Source organism: Sabethes cyaneus, chromosome 3 (assembly GCF_943734655.1).
Source record: "Sabethes cyaneus chromosome 3, idSabCyanKW18_F2, whole genome shotgun sequence".
NCBI classification, from domain to species: Eukaryota; Metazoa; Arthropoda; class Insecta; order Diptera; family Culicidae; genus Sabethes; species Sabethes cyaneus.
The window spans coordinates 208,964,949-208,992,102 of NC_071355.1; the positions used below are offsets into that span (position 1 = coordinate 208,964,949).

General features: G+C 39.1%; 2 protein-coding genes across 2 annotated transcripts in view; both read left to right on the plus strand.

Moving 5' to 3' along the window:
- LOC128740660 (cyclic nucleotide-gated cation channel subunit A) overlaps nucleotides 1-27,154 on the plus strand; it is a 177,521-nt gene that overhangs the window by 35,979 nt on the left and 114,388 nt on the right. The gene's annotated exons all lie outside the window — the stretch shown is intronic.
- LOC128741618 (trypsin 3A1-like) lies at nucleotides 19,033-20,300 on the plus strand. Its single transcript, XM_053837565.1, has 4 exons — nucleotides 19,033-19,139; nucleotides 19,196-19,319; nucleotides 19,385-19,772; nucleotides 19,844-20,300. Exons 1-4 carry the CDS (start codon nucleotides 19,091-19,093, stop codon nucleotides 20,279-20,281), a joined length of 999 nt encoding a protein of 332 aa, XP_053693540.1. The 5' UTR covers nucleotides 19,033-19,090; the 3' UTR covers nucleotides 20,282-20,300.

Sequence of the window (27,154 nt, forward strand, 5' to 3'; positions counted from 1 at the left end):
TTGGACCATTTGAACACCCAAATTCTCTGCCAGCAACCATGTACTTCGTGTGCCTTCCCTTTCCATCAGTCAATCCAACATCATAAAAGTGGCTGAAGTCTCACCCGCTATTCTAAAGCATAATTTTGACCCATTCAGCGTCGCACGAAACAACTTAACTAATTTTGTTGGAAACCATATTTTGGCATTATCAGCCACAGCTCATTTCGTTCGACTGAATCGTACGCCGCCCTAAAGTGCACAAGTGCACATATGATGAAGCACCTTACAGGCAATACGATAGTTTTTACTACATCGTCGAGATGTCGTTTTTTAAGTTTTTGAGTGTAAAATCGTGTAAAAGCGATCATCACTAAGGGACAAAAGAGAAAATGGAGTGTGGCGCAGACGCATGTACCACGAACTGTATCAAGTATCCAAATATGCTGATATAGTGAATGTTGTATAATGTGGCATGTCCGACGAAAGAGCAGCAAAAACTATTTTCAGCAGGGGACCAAGAAAAGCCCGTTGACTGAAAAGATATACATTCGAAAGCTATAAAAACAATTGGCTACAAAATGGCAAACGTTGCCAGCATAAGTTTCTACAATTGCATCTACAGATTTCGATGGACCATGGCGAATGACCGGGACTGAATTAATGCTGAATACAGAATGTTGTGCGACTCCAACTAGCTTCAGTGTCGAAGAAAGTCTTTCCACCAGTTCATATAGTAACGAATTTTAGGAGAAGCTTGGATTGTCACGACCAAGTCCTCTGCGGTAAGCGTGGAGCTAACTGTCGGTAGACTGTCGATAACTGGTGATGGAGCTCTACCATTATCTTGACGAAGTACCTATCTCAAAAATCTGTTGATATGACTGGGCTGCTTCACAGAATGGATTCGGATTGAAGTTGATTTCAATTTTCTGCAGGTAACAAAATATGTAAAGTTTATTTATAAATCTTTAGACTTGGGTTTTATCGGCTCATCAGTCAGTCATGACTGATGAGCCGATAAAACCCAAGTCTAAAGAATTATTGAATACAGTCGATAACCACGTCAAATTTTATTTATAAAAATATACATTTTACTTTGAACCTTCTGAGAGTTCTGTCTCGTGTTTGAAAATAGAAAGAACAAATTTATGATTTTTGAAAAACTCATTACAATAAAACAACTTTTCACCGTGAATTTACACTTTGTTTCCCCCTTGTAAAACTCTTAGTATTGAACTCATAACCCATACCACTTGCTGCACTGTTGCTACCAAGAGTAGAGCAATGCTCCGGTTATCGTTTTCCGCCCATAGTTCTTATCGTCTGTTATTAATTGGTCATTTACCAGCAACATCGTAAATGTATCTGTACGGCGCACTTCTTCTAGTTATGAGCAGAGCACAGAGCGGGCGGGCCAAAGGACTAGAGGAAAATGTTAACAAACAATGTCGGCCGATGCTCGGCAGACATCGATGGGTGCTGTTAGTAATTTCAAAAGCCTTGACGGGAGTGCTTTGACACAACTGTTTGATCTTGGTTTCAGAATCGATGGAAAACTAATGATTGTTTTGTTCCAGCAATGTTATGGCCTTCTGTTTAATGTTTAGCATGAACCTGATTGACCGAAAGGAGTGAAGCGCAAGCAAATAGAACGGAGCAGTCAACTAGTGACCTGACCTCACTACATGAAATGGATATTACTCTCGACTTATTTCTATTCTTTTAAGAAACGTAAAATAACGCTGTTTGAAAATTTTTAAGCTACTTGACTAATATTTTATAATCGTATGCGAAACCAAAGCCAACATTCAAAGTCGTCCGCAGCGGTTTGAAAAGTTGAATAAATCATCTTTATATCACTCAAGCTTTGCGATGCTGTTACCGAAAATCGTAAAAAAGTAAGAAACCGCTTCCTACCCCGGACTGCATGAGTGGGTGTTACTCGGCGAAAAAAATAACTCATCATGGTGATTTATCGTTATGACTACGAGCACGCTGACGACAGCCAGCGATGGCCGGAACTGTCTGCTTCTATCCAGTCAGTGGGTGCCTTCCCTATCCAGGCATTTGTTTTCTCCTTTCCGGACAAGGCCAGAAATTCAATTGGACAATTGATACCGGTCGAGAAAAACTTTTTCTGCCTCAGTTGCCAACCACCCGCCGTTTCTGGTTTGCTGTCCCAGCCCAGTCCAGCATCAGCACTCCGGCACATACGACCAGACTTTTTTTTTGCTCTGCAAAGCCTGTGATCTGTGCACTGAAACTGTGCCGGATAAACGTTCCTCGCAGGGCGCTTCGGAAAATGGAGCAAATCTTTGGTCTGGTTTGAACATTACTATAGAAGTGGTCAAAGGAAACGAGGAATCAAATGGCAAAAAGTTATCATGGACGGAGCGAAATTAATACCTATCAAAGTTTTGCCGAAGGAGAAGCTTTTTCGAAAAGGACCAATTTTCATCTAATATTCAATTGACGTGCTCAAGTTATCGGTGGTATGCTGGTGACCAGTAATCTTTTACGATTGTCCCGTCAGTTCAACCTCTGCGGTGAATTACAAGCTTTGTAGCTTTCAAGTCATTGATAGCAATCATCATTTCACATTTCACAGCTGTGACCATGGTGAATATGATGCTTCCGTTGATTCTACAACGCAAGCCGGAAGATTGTAAAGTTTAAAGAATAGATTACAGATACCATGGGGACGACTGTTTTTCTTTTTATAATATTGGCTGTTCAGAACATTTTCAATACTTAAAATTTTTAATTTTTTAATTCATTCGAATTTGCACAACAAAAATCAGGGGAGCGCCAAGGTAATATTTGATGCATTGGTTGTTCGCATTTCATACACCAACAGTTATAACCAAATCTGTAACATCCTAACACTTTTATTCCCTTGATTTTTTCTCGATGGGTCTAAGCAAATATGCGCAGCTAAACCTAGTATTAAAAATAGAAATCACACAACATGTATGTGATCAATCGTATTCGCCTTCTGACTCTGGCACAAACATTCCAAAGCATCTGTCAGTCAAAGTTCCAAAAAGGAATGTTCTTTGTAAAGGTTGTCGACTCTGCTTCATACCAGCGGTGCCTTACCCAGATAGTACACAAAAATCGGAACCAGCTTGGGAATTGGGACCAAAACAAGGCAAATTTATTTTTTTTTTTTTTGCAACCTTCTGGAGTGTCACATCGACTTCTATGAAACTCATTTCCCTTAGCGTGAATCTTGCTTTCGAATATACACACCTCCCGGTGTGGTCTCAGTCCGTGCTGTGTATTTATCACGTTTCGGTGCTGTGGCTCTAGGCTCGAACAATGATGATGTATAGCACGTTCTCGGAATACATTATTGAAGATTGTGTATCCTCGAGATCGGAATGAAGTTTGCCTATTTTTGCTAAGACAAAACATACCTCCAGCAGCTTCGGGAATAATCTTTGCGGTTGGCACAATGAATGTCAGCTAAATATGAATAGTAGCTTTCGGGCTTTTATTGCTATAATAATAATGGGTATAAAATATTCCGAAATCACTTCTACTTTGAGAAGCTTTGATTTAGTAGACATTAATATCTTCCTCTGCATTCCATTTTTGAATCAGGTTTTGAATAATACGAAAATTACTTGATCTCCTGTCTTTGTGTTAACTTAATAATGAAATTAAACTTTTGAATACCCTGGTAATCAATGGGCACTGAACATGAGCAGTAAATTAACCATATATTGACATTTATCGCACTTTTTGCTGTACGTTGCTATATATTAGCTTTTTGACTGGGTAACTGTTATAAATTTGCATCCAAAATTCTATTCGAATTCTTCTTGTCAGTAATCAGGTAAGCGTTGTTAGCACTATAAGATGGCTATCAGTAAAGCACCAGTAGAGTAGGGCGGGGCATAAGTGCGATGTTTGAAGTTGTCATCAATTTACGTGAGATATAAAGAAGGACAACAACAAAATATATTTTATAGTAATGCAGTAACTCAATGTCTTCACATTCAACTATAAATCATCTGGAATAATAGTGTTATGCAAAATAAATTCTTCATTCTTCTGATCAAGTGCCGATTCGTGCTTTTATCCCACTAGCAGGGCTACTGTACTACTACAGAAGGGCAAGGCGTTTTTAACACCTACTCTGACAAACCTTTATCAGTCCAGCCTGATACTAGGCCATATTCCAGCAGCATGGCGACAAGTGCGGGTCACTTTTATCCCGAAGGCCAATAAAAAGGACAAGACTTCACCAAAGTCCTTTAGGCCGATAAGCCTTTCGTCTGTTCTGCTGAAAATAATGGAAAAAATACTTGATGAGCATATAAAATCATCATATTTAGTTAAAAACCCTCTGAGCAAATATCAATTTGCATATCTAGAAGGTAAATCTTCAGTAACAGCATTACATACGGTTGTAAGGAAACTAGAAAAGTCTTTTGAAGCGAAAGAAATATCACTAGCAGCCTTCCTAGATATAGAAGGCGCATTTGATAACTCATCCCATAGTTCAATGATTGCGGCTATGATGAAACGTGGTTTCGATGTATCCGTTATCCACTGGATTGGCGAAATGTTATCAAAACGAGATATATCAGCAAAACTTGGAAGTACATCCATTAGCGTTAGAGCAATGAAAGGGTGCCCACAAGGAGGCGTAATATCACCTCTATTGTGGTCTTTAATAGTTGATGATCTTCTTCAACAGATGACAGCCTTAGGCTTTGAAATAATTGGCTACGCAGATGATATAGTCGTAATTGTTCGTGGGAAATTTGACTCTATCATCGCTGACCGGATGCAAATTGCTTTGAATTTTATTTCATCATGGTGTGATAGGCAGGGCCTCAACATTAATGCCAATAAAACTACTATCATACCATTTACGAGAAGAAAAAAAGTTACATTGAGTAACATAAGTTTGAAAGGAACACTCTTGAAACTTTCAGACACTGTCAAATATCTTGGAGTATTTCTTGACAGAAAACTCAATTGGAACACACATCTAGAGCAAGCAGTAAACAAAGCTACAAATGCTCTATGGATATGTAAAAGAACTTTTGGTAAGCAATGGGGACTGAAACCGAAGATGATCCAGTGGATCTATTCGGCTATTGTGAAACCCAGGATTACCTATGCCTCGTTGGTCTGGTGGCCAAAAACAAAAGAGAAAGCTTCTCAGAAAAAGCTAGAAAGACTTCAAAGGCTAGCCACTCTCTCAATAACAGGTGCAATGAGAAGTACACCGTCGAAGGCATTGGATGCTTTACTTTATATGCTTCCACTGCATCAGTTCATACAATTAGAAGCTGAAAAGAGTGCTCTGAGGATCAAAAGATCTATGAACCTCTTTGATGGTGATCTTACAGGTCATCTCAGTATTCTAAAGACTATTAGTATTAATCCTCTGGTAATCAATAATGAAGACTGGATGGCGAAAAAATACAACTTTGACCGAATTTTTCGTGTATTTGAGCCTAGGCGTGATTCCTGGGAAGACGGTGGTCCCGATCTTCGCCAAGGCTCGACGGTTTTTTACACAGATGGTTCAAAAATGGACAACCAAGTGGGAGCAGGAGTAACTGGCCCAGGAATAGACATGTCAATTTCTATGGGTAGATGGCCAACTGTGTTCCAAGCTGAAATTCAAGCAATTCTAGAGTGTTCTACTGTGTGCTTGCGCAGAAACTATAGACATTCAAATATATGCATCATGTCCGATAGTCAAGCAGCTCTAAATGCTTTAAAGTCGGCGACATGCACATCAAAACACGTCTGGGAATGTATTCAATCACTCCAAAAATTATCTTGCCGTAACCAAGTCAACTTATATTGGGTCCCAGGTCACTGTGGAATTGATGGAAATGAAAGGGCTGATGCGCTTGCAAGATTCGGATCTTCTCATCAATTTATAGGACCTGAGCCCTTTTGCGGCCTATCTGCTTCTGTTTTAAAAATGGAGCTGAAGGCATGGGAATGTAGGAAAGTGGAATCAAATTGGAATAACACCTTCAATGCTAGGCAGTCGAAACGATTTATCTCTCCAAACATTTCTATGACTCGCAAAATACTGGAGCTTTCAAAGAAAGATCTAAGCATCTATACTGGTCTAATAACAGGACATTGTCCGAGCCGCTATCATCTGAAGCAAATGGGAAAACTTCAAGATGATATATGTCGCTTCTGTGGCATAGAAAAGGAAGACTCGGAACACCTGTTATGCCGATGTCCGGCAATTTTTAATAAAAGATTAAGGTTCTTCGACAGAGGGCTGTTAGAACCCTTTGATATTTGGAGAACAATTCCCAGTACGGTAGTGCACTTTATCCGAAATGTATCACCGGACTGGACAAATGCTATTAGTCAAACAATGACGGTCGCTTCTAATAGTGGTGCGTCATCTTGACAACATAGCTATAGTAAAATGGGGGATATATCACAATAGATCAAACAAATGGTCGCAGTGATAAAAATACCCAACATGAAAAAAAAAAAAAAAGCAGGGCAAAAATGCGAATACCGCGGGGTAAAAGTGCGAAGCTATGGATTCGAGCTTCGCACTTTTACCCCGCGGTATTCGCACAGCAGTAGCTAACAAAACCATATTATCATCAATCTGCGGTATGTTTCGGTAAGAAATATTCTCAATTAACTTGCACCTTTCCTATTTTGCGCTGGTGTATTGCAGCCTCCGTCAGATCGAAACTTTTCCAAACGTTTGTTTTTTGTTTCATCAGCGGAAAAACTTTGTTTTCCTTCGGCCAACATCTGTAGAGCACACAGTTTTCTTCATATCTTCCATTTCTAGTATCTGTAGTATAGTGCCAAAAGCTGTATATAATATGCTATACATTTTTGTCTTGTTCATGAATCGCACTTCTGCCCCGTCCTTGAATTGCAGTTTTACCCCGCTAGGCGCATGACGGGGTTTGATTAAATTATGGAAAAGCGAAATATATTTTGTGAATTCTTTTCACCGTATTTTCAAAACAGATATGTGAGTGATGTAAAACACTGCTACAAATTTTCAACAAGTAATATGCTCCTGTTGATATCGTATTTGCCGTATAACATTTTTCAATCAGAAAAATTAAAGAAGAAGAGTTTGTGTAATGTTTATAGAAGGATTTGTGTTGTTAGTTTAGTTTACAGCATAATGCTCACGTAAATGACTTTCTAAAAGACTTTGTCTTATGTCATGTATTTAAAGTAAATAAATAAAATAAAAATAAAATAAGGAAAAATTACATCAAAACCGCCCTAAAATAACATTTGCACATAACTCAGCAACTATGCTTCGTAAGCAACCAAAGCTTACGTTAGATTTAAGTTTTCAAAGTAGTTACCCATCCATGCTAATGTAGTCAATTTACTCGCAATCTGCACCAATAAATGCCTGTTGGTTCGTATTTGATTTCATGGTTTATGGGTAATTTTCCAGAACGGAGATCTCTAGAAAAGATGAAGGAAAAGATAGCACAAAGTAATGAAATTAGAGGTGTAAATAGTATTCTATGAGTAGAACAAGTCGTGAAGGGCAAAGCAGAATAAAATTAAATGATATTAATCGTTCTACGCCGGTTCTAATCCTACTATACAAAATATAACTATGGATCTAATTTTTCGGTTTTTACCATGAACGCCTTGTCCTACCCTAAGGATACTAGGTATTTATATTTTCAATTTCACTACTTTCTTCTACCATGTTTTTCTTCGTTCATTATAAAGATTATCGTTTTGAAAATTTACACCAAAATGAAGCAAAACTAACGCAAAAATTGTATAAAAATGACCCAAAAGATATTCAAAAGAGACACAAAAATAATGCAAAACTGGCTCAAAAAAAGCAAAAAGGTCTAGCAAATCTACTCCTCAGAAGGCCGAACACGGAGCTGATGAAAAAGTCATTCTTTTACTTCGCAATATCGCGATGCAATATGTTGCCTGTCTCAATAAAAAATGAACGAATTCAATGGAAATTCAAAAGAGATGTTAAAGCTCACTTGCGGAAGAATTTACATTACTACATACTATAAACAGCGATCAAAACTCGTATGACTCAGCAGGCATCTCTGGAGAATGGCTATGTATCTACCAACCCAGTTCCAACGGATAGCTGTGGGAGTTCGACTGGGACGCACGCAACGAGGCACTATGAGAGCCCCTGTTCACTCTGACCCAGTCATAACCTTTAGCGGAAATTCGCCCATTCGTGACGATTAAAATGAATCACTACAGCCATATTGCTTGCTGCCATCCATGCCGTCCCGGTCCTGAGGCCGGAGGTGAAACAGGGGTCTCTCAGCCTACATTTTTAGGTAAGTATGCGTGATTTCAAGATCTTTCCCTCCCTGAAGTTTTCAACTTCTGGCACTACGTCGAGCTCATCACCTTACTTCGCCTCACCGGTTTTTCTCCTTCGTCAAAATACCATCCGGCCCTGAGATGTCCATCTCCGTCTGTGATACGTAAATTAATCACTCATTATTTGTAATAATACATTGTAATAGTTCTTGCCCTTTCTTAAAAGAGTATTAAGCTCACTGGAAGGGCACTTTATTGTAATTGTGTTGTGTTGAAAAAAAAAACCTTGGGTTTATACCCTTCTTTATCGAAAAACTTTGCAGTCCTACTAGCACAGTTGTTATAAACTAGTTGTGGTAACTGATTAATGACTAATTTCAGTCATAAATAGGTCGCAGCAACCAGAAATGACAAAAGTGTGCTACTTGGGAGGCGGGTGTTAGAGTACAGGAAAATTACGGAGCTAGTGCAACGATCCTACTGACTTTATCTAGTAAGCACCGCCTAGCCGAGATTCGAACATACGACGACTGGCTTGTTAGAACAGCATCATACCTCGAAGCTAATGGGCTCAAAAGAGACTCAAAAATGGAACAAAAATCTGACACTAAGAGGACACAATATTGACAAAAATTACATCAAAATTACGCAAAATTTACGCGAAAAACAAACTAAAATCACGACAACATAATCCAAAAATCCCAAGTAACAAATTAGGTTTTAAGATGCATTTGAAGAGATTTTTAGCTCTTGCTCCTCAAAACCGGTCATAAAACTAGTAGCTCTAGAAAGCTGCATTAAAACGGACGTAAAACTTTCATAAAAGTTTTACGGCAGTTTAACGCTGTGTTGAGAGTCCCTGACTAAAAAAGATTCTCAAAAATATTTTTAAAGGTCTTCTTAAAACTAGTAATTTCTTTGATATCTATTCAGTGACTTACAAGAGTCGCTGAAAACTATAATAAACCCATCAGAAGTGTTGATGGTTTAATACTTCTCTACTTAGAAAAATGTAAAATAAAAATTATAATTAGAGCATTCACTTTGTAGCACATAATTAAGTAATTTTTCATGCCACGGTCAGTTCGACGATGTTTTGTGGCATAAAATTTATTAAATTTTAACGTGCCGACTTTTATTGCTAGATTATTGAACAATTTAGTTAATAGCAAGAAATAATTTCATGAATAAGCTGATAGTTAATTTTAACCAAATTGAGTTAAGAAGCTTTTTCTATATTCAACCATTTATTTAAAAGAAGTAGATGATTTGTGATATCGGAAAGCACTGGTGCGTGACGTTAGGCGTACAGCCTTTAGGCACACGGACATTAGGCATAATGGACGTTAGGTATAATGATTGATAGGCATAATAGATGATAAGCATAATAAATGATATGCATAACGAACGATAGGCATAATGAGTGATAGGCATAATTTACAAAACTTCGCTTTTCTATGAATGTGAACTCGAGCCAATCATCGTCTAAATAACAATTCTAAAGCCGCTTAGGTTTATTTGAATTTTATAAAGGTTTTATTGCGGTATTAATCATTTCCTATGATTTTATGGTATTACGCAATGCCAAGATGATACAAGTCAAAACATACTTATTGCTTGGAACAAAACCATAATAAAACCAGTTTATTGTGGTCGTCTATACTACCACCATAAAACTAGTTTTTAGCTGCTATTATGAAGAATGTTACAGTTCAACATCGAAAACATTTTTTTTATGCGGGACCATATTGCCGTATTGTAATCAGGGATGCCACATATAATTCTGTGTTTTTTGTTGGAAAAATCTGACAATCTGTACGGCGAAGAAAAATATCTGGGTAAAAATCTGTTCAATGCAAAACAATGAGAGTGAAAGAGATAGAGAGTCATTTTGCTGACTATTTCCGTCTCTTTCACTCTCATGTAAAAGCTCAAAAATCTGTTTAATCTGTGTAATTTGGCGAAAATCTGTATTCTATGCATACAGATTCTGTACAGGCGATTTCTTTCAAATATCTGTTAAATACAGAATAATCTGTGCATGTGGCAACCCTGGTCACAGGCGACTATTGTGCTTAACCTTTAAATCCCGATGCCGGAAATTGGGGCGCTTGAAAATAGACTTTTGGCTCCATTTACTTTAAATTTTATTCCATATTAATTCAACTTGTTTTAAAAGAACCGAATTAGATTGAGGCATCAATAAACTAAACAATATATTAGTGAAATTTGGTATCGCTTTTGACGGAGATATTCAGAATTGCAGTTGAGTTATTTTTTGCTGTCATAGATAGTAGAAAGATTAAAATAGAAATACAACAAATTAGACACTCCGGAGTATCAGCTTTCAATGCTTTCGGGGCTCCAATTGGTCGTTTTATTCCGTAGTGTCCAAGAAACTTACCCTAAGTTTGGATGTTAGGGACATAAAACTTACAATTTTACCTTACAAATACAATATTTTACCACGCATTCGATGAATGCAGAAAGGATGCCAGTGAATTGTTCGAAACTTGACCCCGACCATAACATCCAATCAAGCCATGCTAAGTTGTATTACTTTTTTTTACTGAGGTTTTTCTTCTGCTTAAAAAATGGAGTTTTAGTATGGAAATGTGAGAAACTGGAATTAAATTGGAATAACATTTTCATTGCTAGGCAGTCGAAACGGTTTATCTCTCCAAACATTTCAATGATTCATAAAATCCTGGAGCTTTTGAAGAAATATGTAATCATTTATACTGGTCTTATAACAAGACATGGTCCGAACCGCTATCATCCGAAGCTTAAATAAAAACTCCGGACGCCTGTTATGCCGATGTCCGGCAATTTTCAATTAAAGATCAAGGTTCTTCGGCAGAGGGCTGTTAGAACTCCTTATATTTGGAGAACAACTTCCACCGCACTTCATCCGAAGTGCAAGCAATGACAATCGCTTCTGATAGTGTTGCGTTTGCATCTTCAATACTTATACAAAGATAAACACGTTATTGTTGAGAACCAGCAGGAATGGCCTGATTTCAGATGACTGAGAGGTTGATCAAGAAACGAGCAGTAGAGGTTGATCAAGTAGTAGCAGTAGCAGTAGCAAACGTAGATAGTATCAGGGATTTTGTTCTTAACAAATATCGATGGCACAGCACATGCGTTCTAAGTAAAAAGTTGTAGGGAACTAAATTGTCATTTTTACAAGATGATTAGATTCCCATACTAGTTCGCTCTCTAAGGTAATGCTGTGGCACTACATTATTATCAAGCTGATTCATTTCCACCACAATGCTTACTTGATGTGGTTGAATCGAAAAATTTTGAAGGTTGGTTCGGTTTGAACTAAAAATTAAGTACTGTACAACATTTTTGTATTAAATTTGTAATAATATGGAAAATTAAACACTGGTTTCTTCTCCTTCGTTTAGTTATTGAAGGTTGGATGTTATTATTTTTTTCTTGCCCCCCCCTTGAACAATATTTCGGGACCAGGACATAAACTTTTTTCCAAATTTGTATAAGCCTAATTGGTTTCGAAAATTGCCAAACTTCGATGGCGTGTTGATTTTATGCACCTATTCCAATATGCACGATAAAATTTATTAATGCGCATATGCTGCACAACTACGGAAACTGCTGATAATTTATTATTTATTCTTCTATCGGATAATTTTCTATTAACTAAATCAGAATCTATCAGGATGATTTGATAATAAAATTTGAACTTTGCTTTGCTTTGGATATATATTTCAAGTTAACAAAGCTAGCTGACTGATTTAGCTTTTACCAGAACAAGCTTTATGTTTTATAGGATAAAGCGAAAAGCTTAATGAAATTAAGTAGCAGTAGCTGTCAAGCAACGGAAAGCATAATCGGTTTGATTGCTGCTGATAATCTGATTCCTACACGGATAGAAATTTAATTCCCAAAATGAGCAAAATGACTCATGCTTTCAGGTTTCTAGCTTGTGTTTTATGAAAATACACCATGAATAATAATCATGATATCACGAACTTTTTACAGCACAACACAACGCAAGATCATGAACTGTTATTCATGATTTTGCGCTGCATGATATGGCAGTTCAGTTATGATTTGACAGCAAATCCAACTTCATGATTTCATGATTTTGTTCATGGTATCCGAATAGGGTTACCAAGTGGCCGGTTTTTGGCCGGCCCGTCCGGTTTTTCACTTGCAAAGCCGGTGGTCGGTCAATCCAGCAAAAAGGCCGATTCTCCGACAAATGAAGCCGGATTTGTACTTTTTGTCTGATTTGTTAAATTTTCTGATAAATTTATTAGCAATCCTCATTCATTGATAATATGGTGCGCCATAATGTTAGTTTTGAACACAAACCAAAATTATACCATTCTGTTGATTAATTAATATTAACAATATTATTTATTTATTTGTTTACTTTTTAATGGGGCTTTCAACCGGTGGTTGGCTCGCTTTAAAATAACAATAATAATTAATATTAATAAAAAAGTTTATACCCTTCTGTTGATTTTTCCTGACATTAGTCGGTGCTCTTACAGTAGTGGTAATATTCCTTTAATAGAGGAGAATATTCCTATAATAGTGGATTTTCGTTTACCACCCTTAAAAACGTTTGCAGTGAGCATGGCAGTAGGTGGATAACAGCGTAGGCTTGTTAAAATGTTATGGTGTGTTGTTTGTTGTTCTTAAGCAATAGCCCCTTACTGGTCTGCTCAAAAGGAATTTGTAATTTCTGCACCAACATCCTATATTTTAACTGTGTACTTTAAATAAAACTTTTAACAAATATATGTTTAACAGTAGAATATTGAAATTATGCCGAAAGCCGCCAAAATTATGAAATACTTCGAGTTTCCACTATTACTGGTACACCCACTATTACAACATTTACCTACCCTATTTGTCCTGAAATAACCAGCCAATACAAGGAAGTTGCTTTGCCAATTTCAAGTCACTGAAATAGCTAACCAGCAAAGCAGCACTCGAAAAATGCTTCAGATCTTAATAAAATTAATACACCTCCGGACAAATGAGACACGACCAAATTAAGCTAATCTCCCAATTGGTGCAATATTGTCATCATTTTGTCATCTCTTCGCCAATAATAATCCACTAGAAGACGGTAAACAGCATCAGCTATTTTTGTCCTTCCCATGTCCTGTCAGCATCACAATTCGAATTATTTCCAAATTTGCATAGTGTTAATCAAAATATATACCCCAGGGAAGGAAGCGTTCCTTTGATCCGCACGGTTTGGTGAAGCTAGCTCGCACGTATGTCGTTCGTTTCTGGCAAAAGCTTCAATGCTAGCTGACGAAGATTAATGGCCTGATTAGCGGCGGTTCGGTCGATGTCCCAATCCATTTTTCTACCTTCCACACCTAGCTATTAGATCGCCAAATAGTCACGGACGTAGCAAAGCGAAGCTAAAAAGATGTCCTTCGAGTTATTGATTTTTTTGTCCAAATCCATTTTAATTTTAGACTGAAAAAATAATGGTTTGAATAAAAATAACTTCTCATTTCAGATAAGTGCTCATCATTCTGGTTTGCAGCACACCCTCTCGGAACAATTGTCTCCCTACGCCGCTGCCCGGAGCCTATTTTGGTGTCTTTCCAATTTGTCTTTCCTTTATCAAAGCTTCAAATCATTTGGCTAGCAGCATCCAGCTTATTTTTTCGCCCCAGAGTTACGGGGGAGAAAGCTCCATGAATATATGAACAACTTTCCCGAGCAAGGTGTTCTTATCATCGCTGTCTGTCGTGCTGCGACTGACATCTTATTTTTCATGCTTTTCACTGATAATTGTACCGAACCTTTACTCTGCTTTCATTTCGTAGTGGATTTGCCATCATACTACGGAGATTGCCTTGCCTGGTATACCGAAAAGTTAAACTGGTATATTTCGGGAACTAAAAATAACGAAAATACGAATGTAGGATTGAATTTAACTAGAAATGCGATACCTTTTGTGGATCCGCTATTTTGCCTGGAAATTAATTCAACCGGAATCTGCCGTTGACAACGTACTTCCCCATGATGAATAAAATAGCACCGAGGTATGGTATTTCCAGTAAGACGATGCAAATAGACGGGTGAAATAAGCTCGGGTATATGATTTCAAGTTTCTTCAAAAAGGAATGGCTGTGCAGCATTTCGTAGAAACGTAATGCTCAGTGTGAGAAAAAAAAAATAATTAAAATTGCTTCCCCGATACAATCCCAGCTTTTTGCGAATTTTGGTTTGCTTTGACACTGGACCCTTATTCCAACGCAACAGCAACGTCGTCGACTTTTGAACCGGGATCAGATTTTGCTACATGAATAAAAGGACAACGTTGGTGGTGATTGCGTGGCTGAAGCCAACGCGCGGTTTCGTTTCTAATCGGACAGCCCATGAATAGCAGAGAATGTAGGGTTGTAAGCAAGACAACAGGTGAGTTTAGTATTTCAGACGAAACTGGCTATTGAAAAGTGCCCTTCGTGCTTAGGCAGGGCACCTTAAAAATAATGAAAGGTTGTTTTTAAGGAATAACCATATGTTTACCAGTACCTGTTCACCAGTAGCAGCAGCTGCAGCGTAACTGAGGAAATATCGTGTTGCCAAGACACTGTTTCGGTTCTAGAAATAAGAAATCTAGGTTTGAAATTAACTGAAACCTCCAATGGTGAAAACGTGGCTCAATACCTTCAAGAGAAATGTATATTCATAATTAATTTTTCTTTATTAAAAACAACAGAAAAGACAGCTTTTTCAATAATTTTCAAAGATTTTCTCAGTGATTTAATGAAGCAACGATGTGTTTTAATAATATTTGCTTTGACAACATTGTTTTGTAGCCGGACCGTGTGCACAGCTATCTGTTGCTGCTATGTTTGCCTCTTTCGTTCTCCCACCATTCTTATGAACAGCGAGTGAGACGTCAAACTCGCAGTTTCCCATAAGAACACTAGAGAATAAAAGAGACGACGAATACCGTTTGCCGAACGGTGCGGTGAGTGTATGCTCCGATAAACAATTTAGACAGATGGAATTTTACGCATCTATCGACCAAAAATATCAAATCTATTAATGCAGATACCGATCGCGGATAGGAACGCGAACTTACTGAATAGGGGGAAAAGTTCGAGGGATTTTTTATGGGGGCGTATAAAAATTTAGATTTCAGGACTACTTAAAAAAGCACCTTGAGGGTGAAAATATGTTCGGTCTGATCAAAATTAGTTCCATCGCTCCAACTTTTAAAGCGAAAATTCAAAAGTTTAGCTCAACAATAAAATAATAAAATCTATTTATATAAGAGGCTTGTCTGTACCCAAAACCAGGTCTCTGACTGGACGTCATAAGAGGCTAATCGGTGATAAAAAAAGGCCCATGACAGGACATCATGTTTTCGTAGCAATGAGTTCTATTCTCAGACACCCCACTGGTCGATTGCTGGATTGCTCGATTGCTCAACTGGTTAACTAGACTGCTCGACTGGACTGGTCAATTAGACTGCTCGATTTGATTGCTAGACTGGACTGCTCAAGTGAACTGCTCGACTGGACTGTTCGATTCGACTGCTCGAATTGACAGCTCTACTCAACTGCTCGACTGGACTGCTTGATTTCACTGCTCGGCTTAAATACTCGATATAACTGCTCGACTCAACTGCTTGGTTCAACTTTTCGATTCGACTGCTCGGCTCAACTGATAGACTGGACTACTCAACTCAACTGCTTAATTCAACTGCTCGACTAAACTACTCGACTCAACTGCTTGACTCAACTATTCGATTGAACTATTCGAATCGGCTGCTCGACTCAACTGCTCAACTCGATTGCTCGATTCAACTGCTCGAGTAGACTACTCGATTTACCTGCTCGAGCTCGACGGGTGCCTCTGTAGCCGCAAGGTTATCGAACCTGCTTTGACAAACGAATGGTCGTGGGTTCGAATCTTAGTAGGATCAGGCCATTCGATGTCAAAGTGACTTTAGCATAGGTTTATTCTCAGACCCCTCATCACCCTTCCTTCATGCTGAGTTCTACATTATCTAGAAGACGCTTCTTACGGTATGTATACTGGTATGAGGACCTATTGAGGTAATGGTTTTGAACCTCATGAGGACTCATCAGTTCTAACTATAACGAGGCGAAATAGGTTTGGTATAGTAGGACATGCATCGAAGCAAGGGTAAAACCCTCATACACATAAGCACCATAAAAAATATATAAGCTTATCGTTTACTCAATAACGATAAAGCACAGAAATGCAGTGTAGAATACAGCATACACCCGGGCAACATTACAATAGATCAATAATGTTGTGGTCAAAATGATAAGCCCATTTAAAAAACTGCTCGACCTGACAGCTCGATTCAACTGACGAGTGGACTGCTTGATTCATCTGTTCGACCGGACTGCTCGACTTAACTGTTCGACCCAACTGCTCGACTAAACTGCTCGACTCGATTCGACTGCTCGATTTCACTGCGAAACTTAACTGCTTGACTGAAGCACTTGACCTGACTGATCGACTAGACTGGTTGATTGAACTATTGGATTCGACTGCTCGATTCAACTGCTCGACTGGACTACTCGATTCAACTGCCCGACTGGGCTACTCGACTCAACTGCTCGATTAAACTGTTCAACTGGGCCGCTATACTCAACTACTCGACTCGACTACTCGATTCAACTGCTCGACTGGACTCAACTGCTTGACTGAACTACTCGATTGAACTATTCGAATCGGCTCCTCGACTCAACTGCTGTACTCGATTACTCGATTCTATTGCTCGACTAGAACACTCGATTCGACTGTTCGGCTGGACTACTCGACTGAACTGCTCGATTTTACTGCTTGACTCGACTCGACTACTTGACTCAACTGCTCGACTAGACTACTCGATTCAACTGCTCGACTTGACTGTTCGACTCAACTGCTTGACTGAACAGCTTGATTCAACTGCTCGACTGGACTGCTTGATTTAACTGCTCGACGCGACTGCTAGATTCGCCTGCTCAACTTGATTGCTTGTCGCGATATCATGGTTAGTGTTAAATCAGATTGGACCAAGTCGCAAAATTTAAAAAAAATGAGCTAATGACAGCAAACGATCAAGAATTTTCAAACTACATAAATGTTGCAAACAGCCAGAGTTATAAGATGATTTCGAACGATTTATAGTTATAAACCATACAGAACAGCAAACTTTGAATGTGTTTTTCTCGAAGTCAGAATTTTGTCACTTGGATATGAATCATTTCGCGGCAGAAAATGGACGGTTCAAAGCCACTCACACAAAAGAGCCATTTTGCCCAACTATAGAATCAGCACAGTGGATACAATGTTTTTATTCAATTAAATATGTGTATTTATATTTCATTTGATATATAAATAATATCCAATACGAGAATAAAAACTATTTGTTTCAGATTCCGGCTAAGACTCTTTTATGAACAACATCTTAGAGCCATATTATGAAATATAAGAACTCAAAGAACTAATACAACTCTTAAACACCTTAGCAAACACTGACCAATGGAATGTACCCGCAATTTTTTGAACAGACATTTATATTTTCCGGATCGTAAGATTCTGGCTCAACTAGTTTATTAAGAATATTTGGAAAGTCAAGAAAAATGGAGGTAGTACTGACATAGAAATTTTATACCAAATTAAGATAAGGTCTAAATATAATCATTCTCATTAGAAGTAACTTACACAATTTAAAATAAAACAGAGATAAATAATTTAAGTAATGACCAATATTGCGGTATTGGGACTTTTAGAAATACAAGTTAAAGCTACGTTGTATCAATACATTTAAGCTAAAAGGGGCTACAACTCGTTGCAAATGTTTAGTGCCCTGGCTTTTACCAAAGTTTGAACAGGCTACGAGTCCTACGTCAAAACCCGTGCCGGTTTCAATTCATATGAACTGTTGCAAATTGTATTACGGTCGTCACTTTATCAGTGCCAAATAGGAGTCATCTTGCATTGAATGCAATACAAATGCACTGCATTTAGCACCAATCACCATTATTGTCACGAATGAGTAGTTGTGAGCCAAATTACATACGCTGCGACGTTCCCTAAAAGGAAAAGGATCCGCTACTGGTAGGGTAGGTAAACGGAAACTACTTTTCTTTGCTGGAAATGTTCTACCGGGCTGCCGTGTAGACAAAAACTAACGCCATGTTTGGTGAAAAAAAAACCCCGATGGACGTGCCGGAACCAGAACCGGCGGTTGATGCCAATAAAAATTACCTGGTAGAAACGTGCGTGGCAAGAATAACGTAAGAACTTTTATCCCTCTCTGTGTGAAAGTTTGCGTCGAACAAGTTACAATGAGCCCCGCAAATTAAGCTGTATGATTATATCGTTGCTGAACAACCACATGACATTCTCGAACGGATAGGTCTGTCCAGCTCATTAAACACATGTCACCGAGGGTTTGAATAAATTTGTCACAAAATCGCAACGGAATGTCTAATAGACTAATGAAGAATACTCATTAAAGCGCGTGTCAAGGAAATTTATAGAATACTTATCTGTTTATGGGTTTCGCGGTTGATTGTTTAGACTTTTTTCATGGTTGTTCGCGATATATAAACCGACCGACGGAGGTCGCCGTTCGGCGTTTGCTCTATTGCAGTTCAATTGCAGATCGTGCATCTGTGAGCGAGTATGTGTTAGGCGGGAGCGAGAGTTGCACCGGGGGTATCGGGAAACTCGTTTGGCCGCTTCGTTGGCAGTTCATGATGTTGCATCGGAACGTGATAGAAGTGATACATTTTTCTAAATCCGTGGTCAGTGCGCTAGAATGGAAATACGAGAATACCTTTTGGTGTTCATCGTAGCTGCTATCACTGGTAGGCGGTTTTCTATTTTGCACATCTTTACTATTTAATCACTTGTATGTTCACAGATAATCACAGTCTCGGTGGACGCGTTGTTCCATATAAAGCTGTCATCGAGTACAAGGGTAGTGCATATTGCGGTGGTTCAGTGATTGAGACGGCTTGGATTCTAACGGCGGCCAGATGTGTGATGTGAACATTAAATGTTATCAATACTACTGACGATGGGCAGTAACTTGTTCCAATTCTATTTTAAGGAACAAAACCATATCGTACCTTACGGTACGGCTGGGGTGCAACAGTCTAAACGAAGGTGGAGTTCTGTACGGTGTGAAATCTACTCACGTTCATCCGAAACATAACCCAGAAACAGCAAAGCGAGCTCTGGCTTTGCTGAAGTTAAGTACCACATTAAAGTTTTCCTCAACTGTCAGCTCAATTCCGTTGGTCAAACCTGGCTACGGCATGGAAGAGGGCACGGGCTGTTCAATTCCAAGTTCCATAGCCAATATAACGGAAATCAAAGCCAAACTGTGGACTCGAGAAAAATGCCAAACGGATTACCCGAGTGCAGTCAATTTCACAGACGACGCATTGTGCGCAAAGATCACGACCGCCAATAACAACACCATCCAGTGTAATGACGTAAGTATAAGTACCATATTGTGCACATTACGTACAATCATTGAAGCTTTCCACGTTTAACCAATCGGCAGAATCAGCACCAGCCCCGACTACGCTTCATGCTAGGCAGCCCGTTAGTATGCGAAGGCAAGCAAGTTGCAATCGTGTCGCGTTTGGGTGTAGAGTCGATGCAAGCCGTTGCCATGCTCGCAGCTTCAACTTCAGCCGCTGGTGGAGTACCAGAATGGGCCGTAGGCCAATGCGGTGGTGACCCTAGCGACGCCGGACTGGCCGGACAGAGTTTTGCTATCTACGGCAGGCCGGATTATTTCACAGATGTAGCTTTCGGTAATAAATGGATCGATTCGCTCACCGTACGGAGGAAACGGAAACCGGGCACCGGTCCGCATAGACGCCGAACGTCCACGAAGGGCTGGCGGAACCACCGTAACGGAGCGCCGGGTGTGAGTGGTTCCGTTCTGATGATTGTGTTGGTAGTGAGCGGCTGTATGATGGTTGATGCTTTATGACATTTTTTATGAAATGCAATTCTAGTCAAATTAGAAGAGACTTTGCTTCCGTAGAGGCTAATGGTTGTAAAAGCAGGATATTCGATTGTTAAATGGTGCAAGATAGGTTGGCGTAAATTTGGTTACAATAAAACGAACTGACGTTATTGTTCGGCTGCTTTGGAAAACTAATACGTATTATTTTTCTGGCTATTAAGATCATTAGTTGAATAATGTTCTTCAGGTGAGCATCTTAGTACAAGCAGAGATTTAAGAAAGACGAAACTTCTCCCTTTGATTCAAAGGAAAGGTTTCATGTTTCATGTTTTTAAACGTATTGTTAACTGCGTGTTGTGGATTCACCATGGTAATTTTGCATCGTCATTTAATTGTATCGCATCGTGGAAGCAAAGTCTTGTAATAAACACATTCAGAGTCTATTCCCAAGCAGCAATATGAGTTTTATTGCACTCTTATTGCGGTTTACATTACCAATTTTGGTCATAAATGCGATCATAAGAGGGTAATAAAACTCAAATTTTTACTTGGGTTGTTACCAGTCACATTTGTGCACTACAATCTGAATATTTTTGCTGTTATAAGTCTGAAAGTTTTGCACTAGCAAGGAAAGTGCTAGTTTGCTACTAAAAAAAGTCGTGCAGGAGTGTGAGCACAAAAACAGTACATAATAAGAAAATATTGTAGATGATAATAAAATCTGCCATGCCATCGTAGGAGGCTATTACAAATTTTACTTCCATGAGGTAAAACCATGAAATCAAGGAGAGAGAATGTAAAGGCCCAAACACATTGTATACGTATTTTCGTTAGCTTTCTATCAAATTTTCATTACATATCATAACATGTCGATAGGGGATAAAATTACTCGAAAGTTTCGTGTTAATAATTTTTGGTAGTGCGGCGTTCCCCAAGGCAGTCATCTCAGTTCGTTTCTATGCCGGCTCTATACGATCAATGCCATTTATATTGTGGAATACACTGGCGTGCCTTGGTTGGGTGCCCCACCTTCTCTATGAAATTTATATTATAACGAAAAAATTTTCAATGAGTAACCTGGAGATTTTAAATTTCTTGGCTTGATGTTTTTGTGGTAGCTAATATATTAAGTCTGAGGTCTGTGGACCAACTTCCTGACCTAGCTTGGTCAGCTTCGGATTACTACCGATTCCACTCGGCTCGGTTGAAAAGGAACGCGGATTAGCAGCCACGCGGTTGACTTGCAGCTAATCAGCAATAATTGTCCGGCCCAATTTCGGTGTGCTGGTGGCCGACCAAATAAAACAAAAAAAAATAATTGCATGGAGGTTGAGCACTAAACGAATAGGAACTGTCTTTCCCACATGTCTTTAATTTTCACTTTTCTTACCAATAATACCTGATTCATCAAACTATTCGCTACTACTTTTCGCTTTTTAACACTTCAATCTTCAATTTCTCCTTTTTTGTTGCAATAACACAAATTATTTTACTCCTTTGTCGGTTGTTTAGCGATAATTGGTATAACCATTCAGGTTTCTATCCTCTCTAACTGTATTTTCCTCCTTTTTCCAACCTCCTTTCGTTCTCTAACAGCCTTCTTGGACTTGACCCTTCTTTATCGACAGACTTCGCAGCCGGTTTTTAGTGTACAGGATAATTACGGGGCTAGTGCAACGATCCACCCGACTTTATAGCAGCACCACTCAGTCTAGATTTAAACATACGGCGACTGACTTGTTGAACCAACATCATATTCAGAAGCTAATTGGTCCAAGTCCAAGTCTGAGTCCGCGTCCATATTCAAGTCCATAACCAAGTCCAAATCCAGCTCCAGGTCCAAGTCCAAATTCAAGTCCAAGTCCAAGTCCATGTTCAAATCCAATTTCAAGTCCGCGTCCAAGTCCAAATCCAGGTCCAAGTCCAAGGCCAAGTTCAAGTTAAAGTCCAAATCCAGGTCCCCCTGAAAGTCCAAGTTCAAGTAAAAGTCCAAGTTCAAGAAAAACGCCCAAGTTCACGTTCATGTCTGAGTACAAGTCCAAGTCCGAGTCCAGATTGAAGGCTACGTCCAGCTCCAGATCCAACTCCAAGTATGAGTCCGAGTTCAAGTCCAAATGAGTCCAAGTCCATGTGACATTTCATGTTCAAGTTCAATTCCAAATCTAAGTCTAAGTTCAAGTTCAAGTCCGAGACCAGATCCAAGTCCACCTCCAGCTCCAGAACCAAGTCCAAGTTCGAGTTTGAGTCCAATCCCAAGTGCAAGACCGAGTCCGAGTCCACGTCCAAGTCCACGTCCAGCTCCAGATCCAAGTCTAAGTCCAAGTCCGAGTCCGAGTCCAAGTCCAAATCAAAGTCCAAGTGTACGTCCAGCTCTAGATCCAAGTCCGAGTCCGAGTTCAAGTCCAAATGCAAGTCCACTTCCATGTTCAAGTCCAATTCCATGTTCAAGTTCAAGTCCAAATCCAAGTCCAAGTTTAAGCTTAAGTTCAAGTTCTAGTCCGAGTCCAAGTCTACGTTCAGCTCCAGATCCAAGTCTAAGTCCAAGTCCGAGTCCGAGTTCAAGTCCAAGTCCAAGTCAAAGTCCAATTCCATGTTCAAGTCCAAGTCCAAGTTCAAGTCCAAGTCCAAATTCAAATCCAAATCCAAATCCATATCCGAGTCCAAGTCCAAGTCCAAGTCCAAATACAGGTCCAAGTCCATGTCCATGTTCAAGTCCAAATCCAATTCAAAGTCCAAGTCCAGCCCCAGATCCAACTGCAAGTCTAAGTACAAGTCCAATTCTAAGTTCAAGTCCAATTCCATGTCCAAGTCCGAGTCCGAGTCCAATTCCAAGTCAAAGACTTGGTCATTGCTGTATATCCATGCGTTGCGTAGTCAAAGCCTGTTGGTTATATTTGCTTTCAATGGAACCCATGCTAGGATTCAGTTCGGATTTGTATACAGTTGAGCACTGTGAAAAAGTTAGTTCACAAGCGGTATTCCTCGATTTTATTTGTGTAGTTCTATTTCATTTAGCTGTGCGTCTTCCAAGAATCCATGCACTGACTTTGTAGTGACCCTTATGACATTACAGAGGGGTAAACAGTTCCAAATTGTCGAATTTCACGTGAACTGTTGACACAGTTTCTGAGTATGACTCCCACGGTAGGTTTCGCGGGTGACCATAGCTGGCAGTTAACGTGGATTTTCAGGAAATTTCAGTTCAACCACTGAGTGTGCCGTCTCTCCAAAAACCTGACGAACTTCTTCGGCCTGAGTTTGGTATACTTCCGTCTGCGCCAGATTTCATTCCGTCTATAGCAAGCCTAAGCAATGTAAGATTCAACAGATTCAACAGAATTAGATAAACTCTAAATGGTCGCACCATTGTTGGACCGCCTTCCCGTAGTTCATCAGGGCTATCCGTTCGACGATGAGATGCTTCCAACTGTCGCTCTTTAGGCAGAAGTTTCTTCACTAGTAGCTTTGGTCTTCCGTACAAAGACTGCCCAGCATTTCCATATTTCGAGGCGGAAACATTAATTTCGAAGCCCCTGTATCTTGCAGGGTTCAGTTTATTCAAAACTGCATAACGTTCTCAATATCCATGAAACCATGGAGCCATTTTGAACAACGGTCACTCCTCCAGCTCACTCGAGATTATCGGCAAGATTTATCTTGTCGCTAACTGGTTCACAGTATAGTGACTGCACTCGGGTCTATAGTACATAAAAGCAGTAAAATACACAACACTGTTTTACTCAGCAGTAAGGCACGTTTCTTTTGGACTCCGCAAGATGCAAATTAGAGTCCAAATCGACGAGTGAACGTTGAGTGAATCTATAATCTCTTGCAGCTGCAAATCTTTAAAAAATCATTTGTTAAGTCAAGCAAACCTTTTTTTACACTTTTCTCACAGTTTATTTCAAATTTCTGTTCGATGACGCAATACTACCCGTGTTTGTTCGTTTCGGTTCGCTCATTCAGAAGCTCTTTTCGGCTTGCAAACATATGCCATATCCACGGGTTTATAGTTTACAGTGGATACAAAAATCATTCATTACTTAAAGAAGCATGTTACCACTGACAAACTGACATGACGCATAGAAGAAAATTTTTCAAAAACCATCGTCCTACACATTTTGCTTGCACACTAGCGCCCTCTGTTATGCATGTTGCGGAGTAGCTTGCATTTGCAGGGTTTTATACTGTAGGTTTTTTACATTTGTAAGGTTTTATACTGAAAACTCGAAGCAACACTCGAGCGCCGCGATGTGGCCATGTTGCGAAACATGCTTTTTTGAAAAATAAGTGGTTTTTGAATAGACGATGGCTTTAACGCGAGTGTCTCGTCTGTTTGTCTATGATGTTACGAAACATGCCTGCATAGTGACCCTCGAGTATTGAAACTTTGAGCTCCAGTTGGAAAATATTGCGTCAATATGTGTTAATAGAGGATACGACTGACGATAATTTTGAAAGGTTTTCTTCTATGAGTCATGCACGTTTATTTGTGATATCAAAAGAAAGGTATTGATCTGGACCCTCCAAGAGAGGTGTGCTGTGATTACTGTCGTTCGAGTTTGTATTCGATATGAGAGATGTTTTCAAAAAAAATATCCGTCAATTCATATGCGTTTCGTTATTGAAAGTTCACGATATATTGCGTTTTTTGCACCATTTTAAACTCCTGTACAAAAAATTTCTGCGCAGTGAAAACTTTTGCACGGAAACCTCTCATACTTGGACTTTGTAGCGCTTTGTACAATTACAGTACAAGTCTAATCTACTGTCAGACAATTTATTGTGTTAATCAAATGTAAACATAATTAACATTATTGATTGACACCACAAACATTTAGTAATATTCATGACTGCGAAAGCTTAACTTAAGGCAGAACCGAAAGTGGCTAACGTTATTGTGTTAGTGCGACAAACACTGTACTGTACATCTCATGTGTTCGCCAAAAACCTAAACGTTTATTTGAATATTGTATCAGTATTGGTAATATATGTCAAATAGCGGAGCTTGCAATAAACAGCTGATCCGCAGCCAACCGCACTGACTACAAACATCCCGAAAAAGGGTTTGTTCTCTTTATCAAGGCATTCCGATTCAATCAAAATTAACAACAGCAACTGAATAATGCGTAGGATCACTAGGATGTTTAATTAATCCGCTTGCATCGGATTGCGTTTTTGATTCCTGCGTTTGCGTTTTGTTTGTTTACTTCATTCTAAGCTCATCGATGCGGCGAAAGTTGAAAGCTCTTTAAAAGCTCATTGATGTGACGAAAGTTTGATACTGTGTTGCTGCTTTTCCGGAAATCGCTAGTTCAACGAAATCTGTGCGCAACCAAATATCTATTAACTAATTCCAGATTATACGTTTTATGAACACTTAATGATCTATATGATCAATTAAATTTATTTTCCATTACCTAGCAATTATGTTTTGCTGAGCGTTTATTGAGACATAGCAGATCGATAAATTGAATTACAAGTTTTAGGAAATTATAACAGCGCTGGAAGCACTGATTACGTGGCGAAAGCGTGCTCTGCCAATACAGATGCATTTTTAAGGTACAAAACAATACATGCTTCGTATGGTAGCCATTTACCCAGCCATCTTTGAGCCACTTTCGGTTTCCCCTTAAGCTTGATTATTTTGCAGAAGTCTAAAGATTCTAGCAATCATCAAGATTTTTTAATTCATTTCTTAACGACTAGTTTTTAACAGACTACAGGAAGCGTTTATAATCATGGTTTGATAATAGCTCTATTACTACAAAACATTCTTCCTGCTCGATTGTTATCAGTAAATACGTGCAAACTGACATGAGTTGTTTCTCAAGCTGTTGAGAGTTGACTCCAGCGGAATCAAGGCTGCGATCCTCTAATATAGCAATATTCAGTGATGATTTATTATTCATGCAACAAAAATTTGCAATTTACATGGCTTCTTTCATAAATTTTAAACTCCAAAATGCTAATACCACCAAAACCCAACTTAAAGGCTTTTATTGTTTGCTAGATAAAAATCACCGTGCCTTAAACTTCATCACCGTGCCTTAAACCCAGATCTCAATACCATTATAAAAATCGTTGCGCTTAGAATGAAAAACGACACAGCAACAATCATCCAGTTAAATTGAGATAGTTTCATTGAATAATTGGTTGAATTTGAGCCCTCTGGATTGACCTCATTTCCGCTTATGACGCCGTTAATCCATGCTTCAAACATGTTGATGCTCAGCAGTACGTCGGACACGTTTTGGCGGAAACACTGAACTGATCCGGAAAGCAAACCCGTCAGTAAAAAATTACTGCCATGCTGGCAAATTAGCGGACTGCCTCTGTGAAACTGTGGGAAACTATTAAATAACTATCAATTTTATGTGGTGTTGCAAAAACTGCTCATTACCCTACAGAGATGATCTTCAAAGTTAACAGCACAAATCTTATATTTTGACTCTTTGCTGCACGTTTTTGAAGGCCTTAGCTGGATGTGTTGAACTTGGGCACCACCAAGAAGAGATCCATCTAGTGTATCGACTAATAAACATTGTAAAACATTTTCAGGGTAAAGTGGGTATTGTGTGACATCGATTGAACTGGTATAATATTCGAACACAATTGGTCTTCTAAGTTTCACAAGCGCCACATTAAATTCCAGTGACACTATTGAAGGCCTATGTTCAGGATAGATTAGAACCTTTTCCACCTTTGCATGGTATCCAGTAACCATATCTCGAGATGGAATTTGAACCGCAAATTCATTCGGTTGCTTATCTCTGAAAGTATTGTACAATTGCAAACTACTATATTTGTTAAGTTAATACACCTTACCGCACACAGCTAGCGATGGTTACAATCCATTTCGTTCCAACAACCGATCCGGCACAGAACTTACCTCCG

Bases quoted from the DNA above. Each gene is read 5' to 3' on its own strand.
- LOC128741618 (XM_053837565.1), top strand. From the start codon at position 19,091: ATGGAAATACGAGAATACCTTTTGGTGTTCATCGTAGCTGCTATCACT. The intron at 19,140-19,195 runs GTAGGCGGTTTT...GTATGTTCACAG, and splicing joins CATCGTAGCTGCTATCACTG to ATAATCACAGTCTCGGTGGA. The intron at 19,773-19,843 runs GTAAGTATAAGT...ACCAATCGGCAG, and splicing joins ACACCATCCAGTGTAATGAC to AATCAGCACCAGCCCCGACT.